Source organism: Terrapene carolina, unplaced genomic scaffold, assembly GCF_002925995.2.
Source record: "Terrapene carolina triunguis isolate 2854851 unplaced genomic scaffold, T_m_triunguis-2.0 Scaffold85, whole genome shotgun sequence".
Taxonomy (NCBI): domain Eukaryota; kingdom Metazoa; phylum Chordata; order Testudines; family Emydidae; genus Terrapene; species Terrapene triunguis.
The window spans coordinates 25,114,353-25,132,571 of NW_020664436.1; the positions used below are offsets into that span (position 1 = coordinate 25,114,353).

General features: G+C 41.9%; 2 protein-coding genes across 5 annotated transcripts in view; one reads left to right on the forward strand and one right to left on the reverse strand.

Annotated features, from left to right (window-relative positions):
- Positions 1-1,733: 1,733 nt before the first annotated feature.
- Positions 1,734-15,693, reverse strand: CUNH1orf131 (chromosome unknown C1orf131 homolog). Its single transcript, XM_029911055.1, has 7 exons — positions 15,483-15,693; positions 14,192-14,544; positions 7,611-7,667; positions 6,064-6,159; positions 5,380-5,466; positions 3,380-3,432; positions 1,734-2,131 (listed from the first exon to the last, which is right to left on the reverse strand). The coding sequence occupies exons 1-7, from the start codon at positions 15,589-15,591 to the stop codon at positions 2,002-2,004; spliced, it is 885 nt and encodes a 294-aa protein (XP_029766915.1). The 5' UTR covers positions 15,592-15,693; the 3' UTR covers positions 1,734-2,001.
- A 56-nt stretch (positions 15,694-15,749) lies between these two features.
- GNPAT (glyceronephosphate O-acyltransferase) overlaps positions 15,750-18,219 on the forward strand; it is a 46,903-nt gene continuing 44,433 nt past the window's right edge. For 2 of the 4 annotated variants that reach the window (XM_026649689.2, XM_026649690.2), the window contains exon 1: positions 15,750-15,892. In XM_026649689.2, coding sequence (XP_026505474.1) covers positions 15,848-15,892 — 45 coding nt within the window. In that variant the 5' untranslated portion in view covers positions 15,750-15,847. Of the gene's footprint in view, positions 15,893-17,599; positions 17,657-18,219 lie in introns of all 4 variants that reach the window. The other 2 variants (XM_026649691.2, XM_026649692.2) reach the window with 2 other exon arrangements.

An 18,219-nucleotide genomic window follows, 5' to 3' on the forward strand; every position in this document is an offset into this window, starting at 1 on the left:
GCTCCGTATGACTGAAGCTTTGCTCCTGCATAAGTTTTAAGGTGGCTACATCCCTATAAGCTTCCTAAGCTCACTAGGGTCTAAGCACCCATAAAGTTCAAGGGATCTAAGCAACTGAAGCCAAGGAAAAAAGCTTGAGCTACCTTAACTCAAAGGTGGAGCAGAGAAGAAGTGGGCTAGAGGGGTTGGCAGTGAGTGTGAAAATTCAAGTTACAACATAGCAGGGAGGCGAAACTCAACTGCTGCCTTAACCAGTTTTGAAACACGAGCACTTGGCTCTGCAGTGAACTCATCTCTGAGCATATAATGTCAATTTAACATTTTCAACCAAGCATGCTCAGTGGACAATGCTCAATATGCAGAAACGACTCTGCATACCCATTAGCCCAAACAGATATGCAATTTAGTCTTTGTTTAGAACGGTGGTGAAAGTGGCTAAACAAACCACAGCTCAAGGACCGCGCAGGGTTGGATTAAGGCATAAGCATGTGCCTGTGACCCCCACCTCAGGAGTCAGGCGATTGTTAGGATCGGAACTCTCATTTTAAAATAAAATAAAATAAAAAGTTTCTAGCCCTTAGGGTTGCAAAATAGCCCTTGAAAACATGAACAGAGTAATTAATGCAGTGATGCTGTTCACACAACGCACAGTCAATCTGTGGAACTCTTTGCCACAGGATGTTGTGAAGTCCAAGACTAGAACAGGGTTTCAAAAAAGAACTAGATAAATTCATGGAGGATGGGTCCATCAGTGGTTATTAGCCAGGATGGGCAGGGATGGTGTACTCTGAAACCTGTCCCTAGCCTCTGTTTGCCAGAAGCTGGGAATGGGCGACAGGGGATGGATCACTTGATTACCTGTTCTGTTCATTCCCTCTGAAGCACAGGGGCATTGGCCACTTTGGAAGACAGGATACTAGGCCAGATGGACCTTTGGTCTGACCCAGTATGGCCATTCTTATGTTTGCCTGAGTTAGTTGAGAACCCTAAGCAGTAGCTACAAGAGGTATGAACTGCCCCTTGCATTTCAATGGGGCATTAATGCCAAGACCCTACTTTGGGGGACTGTCCCAACACCACCCCCACAGAGGACAACCCCTTAATAAATATGCCCTGGCTGTTGGGATGAAGTACTGGAGAGCCCCGGCTGCTGTCCTTTCGCTGGGGAAGTAGAAGTGGGTGAACCCCTTCTGCCTCTGCTGAGGAGAGGACAACATATAACGCCACTCCTGGGGAGAAGGGAATCCCATGCTGATTCCCCTGCTTCTCTGTGAGGAGAGAAGAGCCAAGCTGGAGGGCTCTGTCATGCCTTCCACATGGCCCGAGATTGCCTTAATCCATCCCTGGTGCTGTGCATGTATGAAGTGTGCTTTCTGAACTGTCATTACTGGGCCAACTGCCTGCCAGTTGTCACCAGGACATTCAGAAGCATGGACTCCACAGTGAGGGTTATTCTCCCTGCTAAACTTGAGTTGCCCACCTATGGCTGTATTTCAGTGCAAGAGCTGTTTAAAAAAAAAAAAAAAAAAAAAAAGCACAAACATCCAAAGAATGTTATTTTTAAATAGGAAAGCTTGGGCTATTTCCTCACTGTCCTCATACTCACAAACAGCTAAACTTTTTTGCTTCAGTTAAAAAAAACCCAAACAAACATTTTGCATTGAGACAACACCCAAGTAATTTTCAGCTCGCAAAGTGAACAGTTCTCAGACGAATAAAGTACAATACCTTTGTTAGCCAATGAAAGCAATAGTTTATTTAGGTTACTTGTCATTAGGAAAAAATAACTTATTTTGTCTTACTCAGAATTTATGATGTAACAATGCATTTTATGTTCTCCCCAGAGTGGAAACTCGGTGATGTTGAGGTTAAAAAAAACCCCAAGGTATTGCGACAGGTATTAAAATACAGCAAAGAAACATTGGCTATGTAGACATTTTTCAGTTAGGAAATTAATTCTAGCTCATTTTTCACTTTCTGTTTTGATGTGGTGTAACAACTTCATTTAACTGCTTTTGATGATTTAATTTTCTTTAGGTCACTACCTCTAAGAATCAATGTCCCATTTGTAAATTTTCCAACCTGTCCTGTTGGCAAAACACTGACTGCTGATTTTTTCTTTTTGGATTTCCTAGGTTTAAAAAATAAAATAAAATTAGGATAAAGAAAAGTCATCATCCAAACAGGGCTAGCTCCATAGTTTTTGCCGCCTCAAGCAAAAAAAAAAAAAAAAAAAAAAAGCCACGATCGCGATTGGGAACTCTAACGCCGTCGCTTCATTCTTCGGTGGCCAGTCCCTCTGACACAGACTGAGGGACCCGCCGCCGAAGAGCCGGACATGCTGCCCACTTCCAGGGGCCGCCCCAAGCACCTGCTTGCTGGGCTGGTGCCTGGAGCCGGCCCTGCATCCAAAGCACCCAAAATATCTGCAAAAAATGCTACATTTAAGGTGAAAATACACCTGTTTCATAACCTATAATTATGCAATAGTAGTAGTTCGAAGTTTATTAATATAGAGTCTTAGCTACAGGCCATTGCATCTAATACATTAAATAAACACAAATTTTAAATTGACACAAACTCCAAAAATATGATACAATTTTTAAAAATAAAATTAAAATTAGAAGGCTAGCCCTTCCCTAAAGTCAGTTATAATTTTAAATCAACCACCCCTAGAAGAATATATACAAAAATAAGAAAAATATTAGGAGTACATTATTTCATTTAGGTCAAAAGTAGCCTTTTTCCGTGTACTTTTTCCTTATTTTATGGCCCTGGTTATGCCATGAATATGTTTTGAAAAGTTTTACAAATATATAGCCCAATCCTGCAAACACTTATGCATTTGATTAAATTTTGTCTTAACTAACCAACCACACACAGATATTTGGATAAATAAAATCAGAAAGCATAAAGGCTCTTAGAGAAATACAGAAATAGTTCCAGTGAACCAACTACACTGTAATTAAAAATGCAATTACACCTTTTGAGCATGTCATGTGGTTTTTAAAATTTATCCTGCAAAACATTTCCTCAGGGACAAAAACAATGCCTTGTTTTGTAAGATGGGGGTGGAAGGCACTAGATTTCACATCAAATGCCTCACCTTACTCTCAGACCACTATTTCAAAACCTTTTGACAAGTCAGGGCAGAACTAAGGCAGTTTAATTGAGAATGCTTAAATTAGCAAGTTTAAAAGGTTAGACAAAACAATAACACAAAGTTGCAGTGAGGAGTTTCTACAATGTATATGAAAAATACACTCCATTTTGATATGCACAGCTTTTCCATAAGACTGCATTTTTAATTACAGGCAATTCACCAGGAAAGCTTAAGCAAAAGCAAGTTTGTTATCAATACTTAGTTAAAATGTCTCACCTCTGCTCCTGACCTTTTTTCTTCTTTTTCTTGATAGAATCAGATTTATATTCCTGATATCAGATTTAAAGATAAATATTTCAGTGGAAAACGAACAGACACTCCTGGCTAAACAGCAGTCCAGAACATAAAGGCTCCTGCATATTGTGTGTCTAGGGAGCGGACTGTTTCATGGTGGCTTAAATAATGGGCTGGATTCTTGATGGTGCTATGCAGATTTGCATCTGCTGAGGATCTGGCCAAATGTAATTAGGCAACGTGCAGTAAAAATCCACTAAAGTTAATTCTGTTTCTTTTGAAAGGTGAAAGCGATACTGCTAGTTTGATTTAAACAGTTTGTCAACTTTAAGGGTGGGGCTGGCGGGTGGGAAATTAAACCAAATATATTATCCTAAATCTGCATCCTCCATAATCATGTGAACAATCCTCACTGATGGGAACAGCCCTGCTAGAATCAGGACAAATAACTCATGGGAATAAGTGGAGTAATAAACTCTAGGCTCCCCTCCTAATATGGCGATCTGTTTCACAATTCCACAGATGGACAAGGCAGTTTGGAAAGACCTTGGAAAGACCAAGGAAAAGGATTTGATCGGCATCAACGGCAGCTCCACTGAGTTACCAAGAAGTCCTCCCACACCTTTTGGAATTTACAAATACAGTAACTCCCGCTTAACGCTGTAGTTATCTTCCTGAAAAATGCGACTTTAAGCGAAACAATGTTAAGCGAATACAATTTCCCAAATAAGAATTAATGCAAATCGGGGGGTTAGGTTCCAGGGAAATTAGTTTTAAACAAACAATTTAATACTGTACACAGCAATGATGATTGTGAAGCTTGGTTGAGGTGGTGAAGTCAGAGGGTGGGATATTTCCCAGGGAATGCCTTACTGCTAAATGATGAACTAGTACTCGGCTGAGCCCTCAAGGGTTAACCCATTGTTGTTAATGTAGCCTCACACTTTACAAGGCAGCACAAATGGAGGGAGGGGAGACAGCATGGCAGACAGAGACACACACCCTGTGTGAGAGAGAGAGATGCGCATTGCCCCTTTAAGTACACTGAACCCACTTTAAGTACATTGCCTTTTTAAGTAGATCAGCAAGTTGAGACAGCAGCTGCTGCCAGCAAGCTCCCTCTGTCCTGAGCCCTGTCTTGTCCCCCCCCACCCCACTCTGTGGAAATGGCCTGATGGGGTAAAGAAGTGGGGGAGAAGGGGGACACCCTGACATTAGCACCCCTCTCCCCACCCCCCCGCACTGCAAGCGGGATGCTCCTGGGAGCAGGTCCAAGGCAGAGGGCAGGAGCAGCACATGGCAGTGGGGGGAGGGACAGCTGAACTGCCCAGCAATTGATAGCCTGCTGGTCGGCTGCTGCACAGGGAACTTAGGGGAGCTGATAGGGGGGCTGCTGGTCCACCCTGGTTCCAACCACCCACCAGCTAGCTCCAATGGGCTGCTCTTTCTGCAAGCCGTGGACAAAGCAGGCAGCTGCCAAACAACATAAGGGAGCATTGCACAACTTTAAACAAGCATGTTCTCTAATTGATCAGCAACATAACAACGTTAACAGGGACGACTTTAAGTGAGGAGTTACTGTATAATCTCTGTAAAGCTTACTACAAACCTCAGTGGATCTCCCAGCCCTGCCACAAAACCTTAGGGGGAGTAGGGGGAGAGAGGTGAGATCTATGGGACAGGGAGCATGTGACAGCCTCTCTATTCCCGTTAGAATCCTCTACAACCCCCACTCTTGAGGCTAGATATAACGGCTGCTGTCCTTCTGACAGGACGGGACGCTCTGTAGAAGATCAATACCACAGTACAATCTAACGAGTTGCAGCTGACTGGAACACTATCCTTCCATCTTCAAGGCAGAGCGCCAGCCCAAGTAATAAGAGACTGGAACTGGTAATGAAACCTGGGTCATTATCCCATTAAGCTACTGGGCTAGTTGTGACCTGCCCCTTGTTATTTTATAGGAAGCATCGCATACAAACCATACTATGATCTTCTTTCTTCACTGTTTTCTTCTCTTTAATTTTCTGTTGATAAATCTTGTAGTTCAAATATTCCTTTTTGGGAGGCTGCAGTGAAACAGATGAGTAAAGCTATCATTACAAGAAAGATTCAAACATATTCTAAAAATCTACATGTTTCTACATAGCATCAGCTTCCATGAGGGCCTACAAAGGGAAACAGAATAAATAGGTTTGTGTCCTTTTTGGGGAGTGGACACGGGGGGCTTATTAAGAAAGTCTAAAAGGTTTCCACACACTCCTCCCCAATAAAAGAACTCCCAAAATCAAACAAACCCTAAAAGAAAAAGGATTTCTGCTTGTTATTTTCTTTCCTTTTTTGGTGGTGGTTTCTTGGACCACTCGGAAATGTAGATGGAAAGCTCCCTCAGGCCTTAACTGAAACACTGGGAGAAAAACAAGTTAAGTAAGGGTTAAAAAACCCCACAAAATTCACAAACTAAATTTCAAATGGCCTCAATAGAAATCACTTTCCCTCTCAATCATATTTTCACTTTCTGGGTATTTCTGATGTCATACACCTACTAATTCTCCCATCATCCATAGACTCTCCGAACGTATACAAAAGCAGGGGTGTGATTTAAAAAAAAAAAAAAGTGTTTTAGAAAGAGACAAAAACCAACATTTTGTACCATCTTTATATACCTTGGCTCCCAGCATGATGGCACGTTCTTGTTCCAATATCCGCTGTTCTTTCTTTTCATAGCCAGTGATTCCAAACCTGTGTACTTCCAGACGGGCCTAAAACGTTACAGAAATTTGAAACCATTTCAGAGAAGGTATGAGCTATCACAAAACAATGGTTGGCACGCCACAAAGGAAATTTATTCCAGAGAATGCTTAACAAATGTTTGGCAAATCAACATGTTATAAAATAAGACTAATCAAATTTGGTACTACTGTGGAACACCTATCATTACCTGTTTATTTTTTTCCACCCAGTCTCTGGGTACACATGCAGAAGAGAAATTAGTAAATACACATTTTTTTACTTTAGTTTAATAATATAACTAAAGAACAAATAGAGGGAGAGGAGCTATAAGACGCTCACACAGAGTGAGCCAGTGACCATTCGTTATTGGCTACCAATACATTAGAAAGAAGAGGACATGGAACAACAGTGATACATTTATCTTCAAAGGTTGCCCTACACAACAGCTCTAGCAGTCCTCTGACACGCCTGCACCAAACAATATATTCTGGAATGCTCTGTTTGCAAAAGATAAACTTATCTAAGAACATTCCAAATTGGTCTCGACTTTAACTTTCCCAATCAAACACTCAAACACACACACACAAAGCATTCATTAACATAACATAAGAACATAAGAACGGCCGTACCGGGTCAGACCAAAGGTCCATCTAGCCCAGTATCCTGTCTACCGACAGTGGCCAATGCCAGGTGCCCCAGAGGGAGTGTACCAACAGGCAATGATCAAGTGATCTCTCTCCTGCCATCCATCTCCATCCTCTGACAAACAGAGGCTAGGGACACCATTCCTTATCCATCCTGGCTAATAGCCATTAATGGACTTAACCACCATGAATTTATCCAGTTCTCTTTTAAACGCTGTTATAGTCCTAGCCTTCACAACCTCCTCAGGTAAGGAGTTCCACAAGTTGACTGTGCGCTGCGTGAAGAAGAACTTCCTTGTATTTGTTTTAAACCTGCTGCCTATTAATTTCATTTGGTGACCCCTAGTTCTTGTATTATGGGAATAAGTAAATAACTTTTCCTTATCCACTTTCTCCACATCACTCATGATTTTATATACCTCTATCATATCCCCCCTTAGTCTCCTCTTTTCCAAGCTGAAGAGTCCTAGCCTCTTTAATCTCTCCTCATACGGGACCCGTTCCAAACCCCTAATCATTTTAGTTGCCCTTTTCTGAACCTTTGCTAGTGCCAGTATATCTTTTTTTAGATGAGGAGACCACATCTGTACGCAGTATTCGAGATGTGGGCGTACCATCGATTTATATAAGGGCAATAATATATTCTCTGTCTTACTCTCTATCCCCTTTTTAATGATCCCTAACATCCTGTTTGCTTTATTGACCGCCTCTGCACACTGCACGGACATCTTCAGAGAACTATCCACGATGACCCCAAGATCTTTTTCCTGACTTGTTGTAGCTAAATTAGCCCCCATCATATTGTATGTATGATTAGATAAGCCAGAGTAACTTACCTTTTCTAAATTAAATTCTTGTCCATCCACATTTTTCTCTGGAATAGCCATCTTTGTCTATAAAGAAAAGAAAATGTTTCCATTTAAATCTGACAACTAGCAGCGATGTAAAATGTGTGCCAATGGCGAGAGTTATTTGAATGGCAATAAAATGCTAGAAAGAGTATAGAGCCTTTCAGTAGGAACCTCTTGTGTGTCTGTTACAATACGTAGACATTTTAGACTTTTATATGGAACTTGTGTAGTGTCCAGAGTATGAAATCTAAAAATGCATATTTCTTTATCCTGTGTGTGTGTTCCTGTTTGATAGTCTTTTATCACTGCGAATGTCACACAAGAAAAATAATCTAAAAGCAGACTCTATTCATCTTGTGTGGACACTGGTATTCCACAATTACTCACTGTTTAAAAATATACTGGCCACATTCTGCATAACAATTGCAATGCAGACTTGCTTTAAAAGTTCAAATTTAATTTGCAGTTTGTCAGAAAGAAAAAAAATACCGCCTGCAAAATACATTTTTACCTTACATACTTCTATTACTAATTTGTAATAAGATTACCAAGAAAGAATAAGAAGAGGATACAAGCTTGAAATCACTTATTTCACACATTAAATATGGGACACACAGAATGGTCAAAACAAACTGTACATCAGCCATGGAAAAACTGTGTATCCCTCGAGGGAACAGTGGTACCAGTATCTGCCTGACAACTTGTGGTAATATGCAGGACAATGCTCAATTTATAGTTGTTTGCACAAACAAATATATTAATGTATATAGCCATCTTAAATGATGGATACAAGAGAAAAATCTTATGCAGGAGCACAGTCAACAATGGCAGGCCAATAAAAGCACTATTTAAAAAAAATAAAATAAAGAAATCTACTATTAGTTGCCCACAAAGAGAACAATACAAACTACATCTTTTCTGCTAAGCAACTCATGCACCCAAAGCTTAGATCATTTCAGAGCCCTATATCTGCTAGGCTTTGTGTGATATTTTTTTTCCCCTCAAAAGGTAAAGTTCATGCTCGTGAAAGGAGTTTGGGTGGACAGTCCCGGAAAGTGAATAACTTGGTTTAACCAAAGAACTGGCACAGCAGAGGCAGCAGCAATGAATGCTTCTTCACATTACCCTGCCAACATGCCGCAGCTGTGACTGGAAGGCTGTGTTGCCTGAGGTTCTACAGTTGCAGACTTAACCAAAAATCCCACAACTCTGAGATGGTTCAGTTGCTGGAGGAAGGAGATGTCATGGCAGGGTATGAAGCAGCACGAATTGAGAACAGCATCAACTGTCTCTACACAGGCTATTTTCATGTAAGATTTCTGCTCTTTTCAGGATACAGTGCTACTTGCAAAGGTGTGTAATGCATTCATGTTGGACCCTGAAAGTTTCTCTGTGCACTTCAGATTTATTACCAATCTCATGCAGTTATTTCAGTGTCTTTTTTTTTCTTTTTTTTTTTTTTTTTTAATTCTTTAGTTTGGCAATCAGGGAGCAGTCACAACAAACTGCAGAACCTCTCTAAGCCAATACTCAGCCAGCTCCTAAGCAGGCTGATGCAGCGTGGCGGCACTCTGGATTGGAAAATTCAGACCATTTCACTGTTGCGTCCACTCCACTTTTACTGTCTAAATGCAAAAGGATTCTTTTCCTGCCCACCTTCTCCCCAGAGTTTTAAACCCCTTTCGTATCAAACCTGAATTTCATGCCACAGCTCCTCTCTGTATCAAGTTAACTCAACACATCAAACCCAAATACCCCTAAACTTTGGCAAAATTCAGATATGAAACGTCACAACTCAACCATCTGATTGTTCTGGAAATGACAAGCACTCTGTAACATGCTATTTGCGAAAACCTTCCATAAGCGAAAAACCATAAACACGAAGAAGAGGGAGAAGAGTGAGTTGGGGAGGGGTAAAACAATGTAAAGAGATTCCTAGAAACAGAGGGATGAACAGCAGAACCCATCGTAAAATGGACAACGGTTTGCAGCTCTCACGAGCTGTTCATGACTAAGGTCCAAGTCCTGCAACGAGCTCCACCTCAGCAGAACCCTGGACCTGCGCAGAGCCCTGCTTCGGGCAGTGGAACTCCATGTGAGCACAGGGGTCCACCCAGGCAAAGCTCATTTTAGCATCAGGACCTTAGAGATTATGGCAATAAACACTATTTTTGAAATAGACACATAAGCTACCCCAAAACTCTGTAACTAATTAATAACTGAAGGGAACCTCTTCTAGGCATGGGAGGTAGTTCAGTTGCCAGGCTCTGTCAATCCTTGTCTCTGATCACTCTGTCAACAAGTGGGCCAGTTACGATGGTGACTTTTGGGATCTGAACACCATTAAGAAATGGACTGAGACTACCAGACAACTGCAGACCAGGTCTGGATTTAAGCCAACAACCTAAAAGGCTCCATTTTCTCATCCTCAATTCCCTGAGCTATCTGATTCTCCAAACTTGTATATGAGCAAACACAGTACTGACTGTAGAAGATTGTGATTCCAGAGAAGAGGAAGAATCCTTATGGATGTCATTTCTATGCCACCTCACAAGATCAGAGCAGAGCCAGCTGGTGGCTCAGTGACAACACAAAACATAAAAAGCAACAGAGGGTCCTGTGGCACCTTTGAGACTAACAGAAGTATTGGCAGCATAAGCTTTCGTGGGTAAGAACCTCACTTCTTCAGATGCAAGTAATGGAAATCTCTAGAGGCTACCCCTCTGATACTTAACACAAAACATGTACATAGAGTCTGAGAGACAGACTTTTGTCTTTTTTGTCTCTAGGACACTAGACCCATCTTTGCCGTTGCTTGTTGAAGACTATGCAAAGCTTTACTTCTGACCTGAAGCAACAAACATATTTCTACTGAACAAGGCGCTTATAAAAGCTTAACTCATGCTATTTGTATAAGAGGGCTGGGAATACAAGGGGTATGACTCACTGTTTTATCTATCACTTGGCAGGCTTGTTTTTACCGTAGCATTGTAAGTTCTATACATTGATTATTATTTAAATTTTGTTGTAAATATTGTTAGTCTGTGCAAAGTGCCTGAAGTATTCCACCAGCATTATAAATTTGAATAAATCTGTTTAAACATCTCCCTTAAACTGGGAAAATGGACCTCAATCCTACAGACACACATGTGCTTAACTTTACTACTATGAGTTGTCCCATTGAAAACAATGGAACTATTCATAAAGTTAAGCACATGCATAAATCTTTGCAGAACTGGGGTCTTAGAAGTAACCATATTTTTTCAAATAAAACTAAAAACTAGGGTTGTCAAGCGATTAAAAAAATTAATTGTGATTAATCGCACTGTTTAATAATAGAATACCATTTATTTAAATATTTTTGGATGTTTTCTACATTTTCAATCAATATATTGATTTCAATTACAATACAGAACTCAGTGTACAGTGCTCACTGCCTATTTATTTTTGATTACAAGTATTTGCACTATAAAAAAAGAAATAGTATTTTTCAATTCACCTAATACAAGTACTGTAGTTCAATCTCTTTATCATGAAAGTTGAACTTACAAATGTAGAATTATGTACAAAAAAAATAATTTAAAAATAAAACAATGTAAAATTTTAGAGCTTGCAAATCCACTCAGTCCTACTTCTTGTTCAACCAATCGCTCAGACAAACAAGTTTGTTTACATTTGCAGGAGATAATACTGCCTGCTTCTTGTTTACAATGTCACCTGAAAGTGAGAACGGGTGTTCACATGGCACTGTTGTAGCCGGCGTCGCAAGATATTTACATGCCAGATATGCTAAAGATTCACATGTCTCTTAACGCTTCAACCACCATTCAAGAATACGTGCGTCCGTGCTGATGACAAGTTCTGCTCGATAATAATCCAAAGCAGTGCGGACCGACGCATGTTCATTTTCATCATCTGAGTCAGATGCCACCAGCAGATGATTGATTTTCTTTTTTAGTGGTTCGGGTTCAGTAGTTTCCGCATCGGAGTGTTGCTCTTTTAAGACTTCTGAAAACATGCTCCACACCTCGTCCCTCTCAGATTTTGGAAGGCACTTTGGATTCTTAAACCTTGGGTCGAGTGCTGAGCTATCTTTAGAAATCTCACATTGGTACCTTCTTTGTGTTTTGTCAAATCTGAAGTGAAAGTGTTCTTAAAATGAACATATGCTGGGTCATCTTCCGAGACTGCTATAACATGAAATATATCGCAGAATGCGGGTAAAATAGAGCAGGGGACATACAATTCTCCCCCAAGGAGTTCAGTCACAAATTTAATTAACACATTTTTTTAACAAACATCATCAGCATGGAAGCATGTCTTCTGGAATGGTGGCCAAAGCATAAAGGGCCATATGAATGTTTAGCATATCTAGCATGTAAATACCTTGCAATGCCGGCTACAAAAGTGCCATGCAAATGCCCGTTCTCACTTTCTGGTGACATTGTAAACAAGAAGTGGGCAGCATTATCTCCTGCAAATGTAAACAAACTTGTTTGTCTTAGCGATTGGCTGAACAAGAAGTAGGACTGAATGGACACGTAGGCTCTAAAGTTTTACATTGTTTTGTTTCTGAGTGCAGTTATGCAACAACAAAAATCTACATTTGTAAGTTGCACTTTCATGATAAAGAGATTGCACTACAGTACTTGTATGTGGTGAACTGAAAAGTACTTTCTTTTGTTTATCATTTTTACAGTGCAAATGTTTATAATCAAAAATAATATACACTTTGATTTCAATTATAATACAGAATACAATATATATGAAAATGTAGAAAAACATCCAAAATATTTAATAAATTTCAATTGGTATTCTTTATTCTATTGTTTAACACTGTGATTAAAACTGCAATTAATCGCGATTAATTTTTTTGAGTTAATCGCGTGAGTTAACTCCGATTAATCGGCAGCCCTACTAAAAGCACACTTGGTGAAGGCATAGAGAGCATGTCTGTGTGTGTCTGACTGATAATTCACAGTGGCAAATTACAAAATAAGCTCACTGCCCGGACAGACAACAGATTAATAATAATACCTTGTACTTCTATGGTGGTATTTTCAGACCCATTTAAGGGGTTTGGATGTCCAGTTCGTTTTAACTTTAACAAAAACTAGACATTGAACATAAAAGCATAAGAACAGCCATACTGGGTCAGACCAAAGGTCCATCTAGCCCAGTATCCTGTCTTCCGACAGTGGCCAATGCCAGGTGCTTCAGGGGGAATGAACAGAACAGGTAATCATCAAGCGATCCATCCCCTCTTGCCCATTCCCAGCTTCTGGCAAAGAGGCTAGGGACACCATCCCTGTCCAATGGCTAATAGCCATTGATGGACCTATCCTCCATGAACTTCTCTAGTTCTTTTTTGAACTCTGCTATATTCTTGGCCTTCACAACATCCTCTGGCAAGGCAAGGCGTTCCATAGGTTTCCTGTGTGTTATGTGAAAAAATACTTCTTTTTGTTTGTTTTAAACCTGCTGCCTATTAATTGGTGACCCCTAGTTCTTGTGTTATGAGAAGGACTAAATAACACTTTCTTATTTTCTTTCTCCACATCAGTCATGATTTAATAGACCTCTATCATATCCCCCCTTAGTTGTCTCTTTTCCAAGCTGAAAAGTCCCAGTTTTATTAATCTCTCCTCAATCATTTTTGTTGCTCTTTTAGATGGCTATGCAAATCTCATCCTTAATGCACCTTCCGTTCAAGCAACTCTTAGTTAATAGATTTAACTGAGGTAATTGAAATCACTACATTATAAATTTGAATGTCAAAGCAAATATGGACGAAAATCTTACATTTGTAAGGAAATATGTTTATAATGTATTACAGCAACAAATAGCAAATTTGTGGCATGTTAAGAAGTAGCCACTCTGTCAGCAATGTGCAAGAAAAAAGCCTAGCCTACTGTGTTATTATAATATAAATAATGGACAAAACATAGTCTAAAAATACTGGCAATTTTTTATGTCAAAAAACATCAAATTCATCTAGTTTTATGTCAATGGAGTTTGCCAGGGAGGGATTTGGCCTAGTATAGTCTCTGCTGTTTCAAGACTTCAGAAAGTCATACAATTTAAGGCCAGAAGGGATCACCAGATCATCTACTCTGATCTCCTGTATATCACAGTCACCAACATCACCCAGCACCTGCACACTAAATGCACACCAGCACCTGCACACAATCACTGAAATTAGACAAAGGTATTATACTCCTCAGGAGACTAAACTATTACCTGACAGGCAGAGACTAGTAGGAGCGACTGAGGTGCACCACTGCCGGAGGCTCCTGACATGGCAGGAAATTGATTAACTGAGATGTACCCAGATGAACCAAGTGACCCAGACCTCATGCTGCAGAGGAAGGAGAAACCCTCCCCCCCAGGTCATTGCCAATCTGACCTGGGGGGAAATTCCTTCCTGACTCTACATATGGCAATCAGTTCCACCCTGAGCATGTGAACAACACCAGACAGCCAAGCACATGAAAGAGAGAATACTCTGTACCACCTCAGAGCCCTGGCCCACCTCCTTTGATCTGAATGAATGACCCAATCATTACCTTTGAAACACTGTCCTGAGTGAGTTCCACTTTAGGTTTCTTCTTTTTATTCCGACCACGAAATGTCACAACTTCCACCTCTGTTGTCTTTCCCTGTTGCGTAGATTCGGGTGACACAGCATTAGAAGCCCTTGTTTCTGGGGTGGCTCGTTTTGAATCAACAGAGTCATGATGCATCTCATTTTTCAGTTTTTCAAAGAAACTGGAAGCACTTTTCCTTTTGCCTGAGATTGCTGAATCAGGGCACGCATCTCTATCTTCCATTACTGTTCTGGAAGGTTCTGACCCCATCTTGTTCTCCACATTTTTCTTTTGGATGTTTTTCTTTTCATTTTTAACTAACGGCTCTTCTCCTGTGCTTCAAAACAAACATTTCAGCTTTCTTTTCTCATGTACCCAATAATCAGACTTTAAGACATTTAGTGTTTGTTTTCCCCTCACAACCTTTCACTCTCTTTTGTATAGCCCAGTGGTTCGCAACCAGGGGTATACATGCCCCAGGGGTATGCAGAGATCTTCCAGGGGTACATCAATTCATCTAGATATGTGCCTAGTTTTACAACAGGCTACATAAAAAGCAGTAGTGAAGTCAGTACAAACTAAAATTTGACTTGTTTATACTGAAATGTAAGTACAATATTTACATTCCAGTTGATTTACTTTATAATTATATGGTAAAAATGGGAAAATAAGCATTTTTTCAGTAATAGTGTGCTGTGACCCTTTTGTATTTTATGTCTGATTTTGTAAGCAAGTAGTTTTTAAGTGAGGTGACACTTGGGGTACCCACTACAAATCAGATCCCTGAAAGGCATATACGTAGTCTGGAAAGGTTGAAAGCCACTGGTATAGCCCCGATCAACAGGCAGGTTTACTTGCACAAGGGACCACAGGGTGTCTATGTACCACAGTGATGATGGGCACATAGTAAAGGACTGCTAGCCTAGTAAAGACTAAATGCTAAGCAGAGATACCGGGCTGGGGAAGGAGGTAATACAGCTATTTTGAGGAGCCCATGGATTTACAGTCAAAGGAGAGACTGAGCTCTTGATCTGGGGAGGAATCGACTGCTACCTGAACACGGCTCGGGGGAAGCCTACGGGTCTCTAGGGGAAGGGGGTGAAAGACTTACGGACAAACTTTCTGGGGTCACTGGAACTGCAGGAGCTGCACTGCCCCCTCCCACAAGGGGCACAGGGTCTGCAATGGGACCCCGGAGCGAGCAGCCCCGAGCCCTGCCTAGGGGACGGTAACGCTCGGCCCTACACACGCGGCTCCCCCTCTCACCCACCGAGATCATACAGGGAGTTGAGCACCGCGTCCAGCAGGCAGCAGCGCGCAGCCTCCTCCTCCTCCTCCTCCTCCTGCTGCTGCTCGCACCTGCCCGGGCTCCGCTTCATCCCCGGGGCCACGTTCTCCCCCGACCCAGCAGCTGCACGAAAGACTGAACAAACGAACGCACGCGCGGTTTTGGCCACATGCGGCCGCCGTCGTATCCAACATGGCGGCGCCCACGGGTCGCTTCTCCCCTCCCCCGCTCGGAGCCGCCCGTTAGGCAGAGCGAGGCGGGCGGGGGAATGGGCGCTCCAGGTGGAGGCGGACGCCGCGGAGATCGATAAGGCGGGGCGGGCTCAGCCCGGCGGTAGCGCGGGCAGGATGGCGGCGGCGGGGCGCTCCCGGCTCTGGGCCCCCATGTACTCGGTAAGTGCCGGGGGCGCGGGCTCCCCTCCCCTGCGCGTCTGCGCTCGACCCGGCTCCGGGGCGCCGCCGACAGCCGCTTGGGGGGCGGGTATCGGGTCTCCTACCCCGGGGAACGGAAGGGGACTCTGCGGGGCCGCGTGGCGCGGCGGGGCTGTGCCGGCCCGGTCCGGTTCGGTTCGCGGACTCCGGGGCGAGTTGAACTGCTCCGGAGACGCCGCGCAGAGCGCACGCGAGGGGGCTCGTTCGCCACCGTTCACTCTGAACCCTAACGATTCCGAGCCAAAATGGCCGCGCTCCCCTTTGGCTGCTCAGCCGCGGTGCTGTGCCCGCTACCGGCTCGCAGTGCGCGGCCAGTTCCCCTCTGGTAGAGGGTGGTTGCACCCACCGTGGTCATGTTTGCCAGCGGGCAGGATTTTGCTGTGTATTATAAACTCTTCATCTGGTCTTCCCACTAGGAAAGGTGGAGAGGGTTTTTTTTGAGGCAGGAAATTAATCGTCCTCTTCTCTTCCTACCCCTTCCCCCTCACCCCCCATCTTACTATTGAATGCAACCTCCTGCCTTCTGTTCTAATGGTTTTGCTTGTGTGTTTCAGTGAGACTTGCTTTCTCATTCTGGTTTGATATTCTCATTCAGGATTGTTTGAAATCTTTCCCCCTGTCCCTTTTAGTCACTATAGGTTTTTCTCTCTGCCTCAGCTTCCCAGACAGAATATAAATGTCTAGTACAACTAAAACCCATAAAATGTAACTATAGCATCTTGCAATTAATAGCCTAGGGGGAAAACACTTTGGGATGAGCTAATAAATGCACCCTTATAAATGACAAGACATGGTACTGGTATGATGATGGCTGTATGTTGTTATAGGCTAATCTGCCCACCCACACACTAGAAAATAGGTCAAAACAAGAAAGAGATTTGGAAGTATGATTGCTGTTTACATTGACAATAAATAGCACTAATTTACTATCATCTAAATGTTAATTAACATTCACTAAATTTGTGATTCTGCTGTATGGGTTCTGTCCAGAAGCCATCAACTACATCTCTATAGGCTCCTAAATCTGAAGGTGGTTACTTATTTCAGTTCCTTACCCTTTACAAGAGACTTATTTTCCATCAAAATTCTTAAGATGTCGTTGGAATGAAATTGTAATGACATTCCCTGTCACCAACAAAAAGGTTTCTATTGCAGATATACAAACACCTCCTTTTTAAATGGAAGCCTGCAGTATTACTGTTTGTTTAATCAATATTGTGATATGTACAAGATGTTATGATTGCAACTCTAGCTTTTGTAATGTCCTGACTTTTGAGTGTTTGACTTCTCAAATCTAATATTACAGTAATGCTAGTCTTTGCACTTAATCTTGTCTGTTTGAAGGAGAATGGGGGGGGAACGGGACACCAAAACTACTTTAAAGATGTCTTTGTTGTCAAAGGATCTGATTCATGCCCACTGGAAGACTCTCATTGATTTCACTGGGCTTTGGATCAGGCCCAGAATGCATTAGACACCTTGTGCCTGTCTAGTGGGATAGCAGTACTAGGGTGATTCTAAGTGGATCAGTTAAGCAGTATATCTTTTAACTGCGGAATCTGCCCTGCTTCTCCAGTGCAGTTACACATGTGTAAAATTCCCAGCTTTAGCATTTTTTACCATAAAACTGTTTATTGTAAAACTTGATTTTTGTTCCCCCTTTCCTAGTGAGGATTCTACAAAACAAGCGCAGTTTGACATTTCTAGCATCAGCCAATTTTTGAGGTACCTAAATTAATGCAATTTTTTATTATTTAGAACATATGGATAAACTGTTCTCCATTCAAATAACAGCAAAATTTGTTCAACATTTTAAAAATCTACTCCATCTCTTCTCTTCCTTCCTACACACAGAATCATGAACTTCAGACTAACAGGGACTGGCCACTGTGAGAGACCGGATACTGGGCTATGTGGACCAGTATCGCCGTTCTTCTGTTCTCCAAACCCAGGTGTTCAAATCTCATGAGTCAAATGTCCAAAAATCACGAGTGGCTTAAAAATCATGAGACCAAAAGTGAAACCATTTGGATTCTTTTCATTTATCTTCTGCTGTTGGAGCCTTTAGCATTGACATTTTCAAGGTCTTTCTCTGCCAACATTAGTGCTAGAAACTAACGTTTTAAAAAATGAAAGCTGAGCTTCTGACATAATCACATGAATCCAGAAGCTGTGGCTTTGAGAGACACCGAATAGTGTGACTTGTGATAAACTCAGAAGAGTTACTAATACTGCTGTTGCCCCTACTTAATTGTGGCCTCCTCACTGCTCCTAATTTCTGAAAAAAA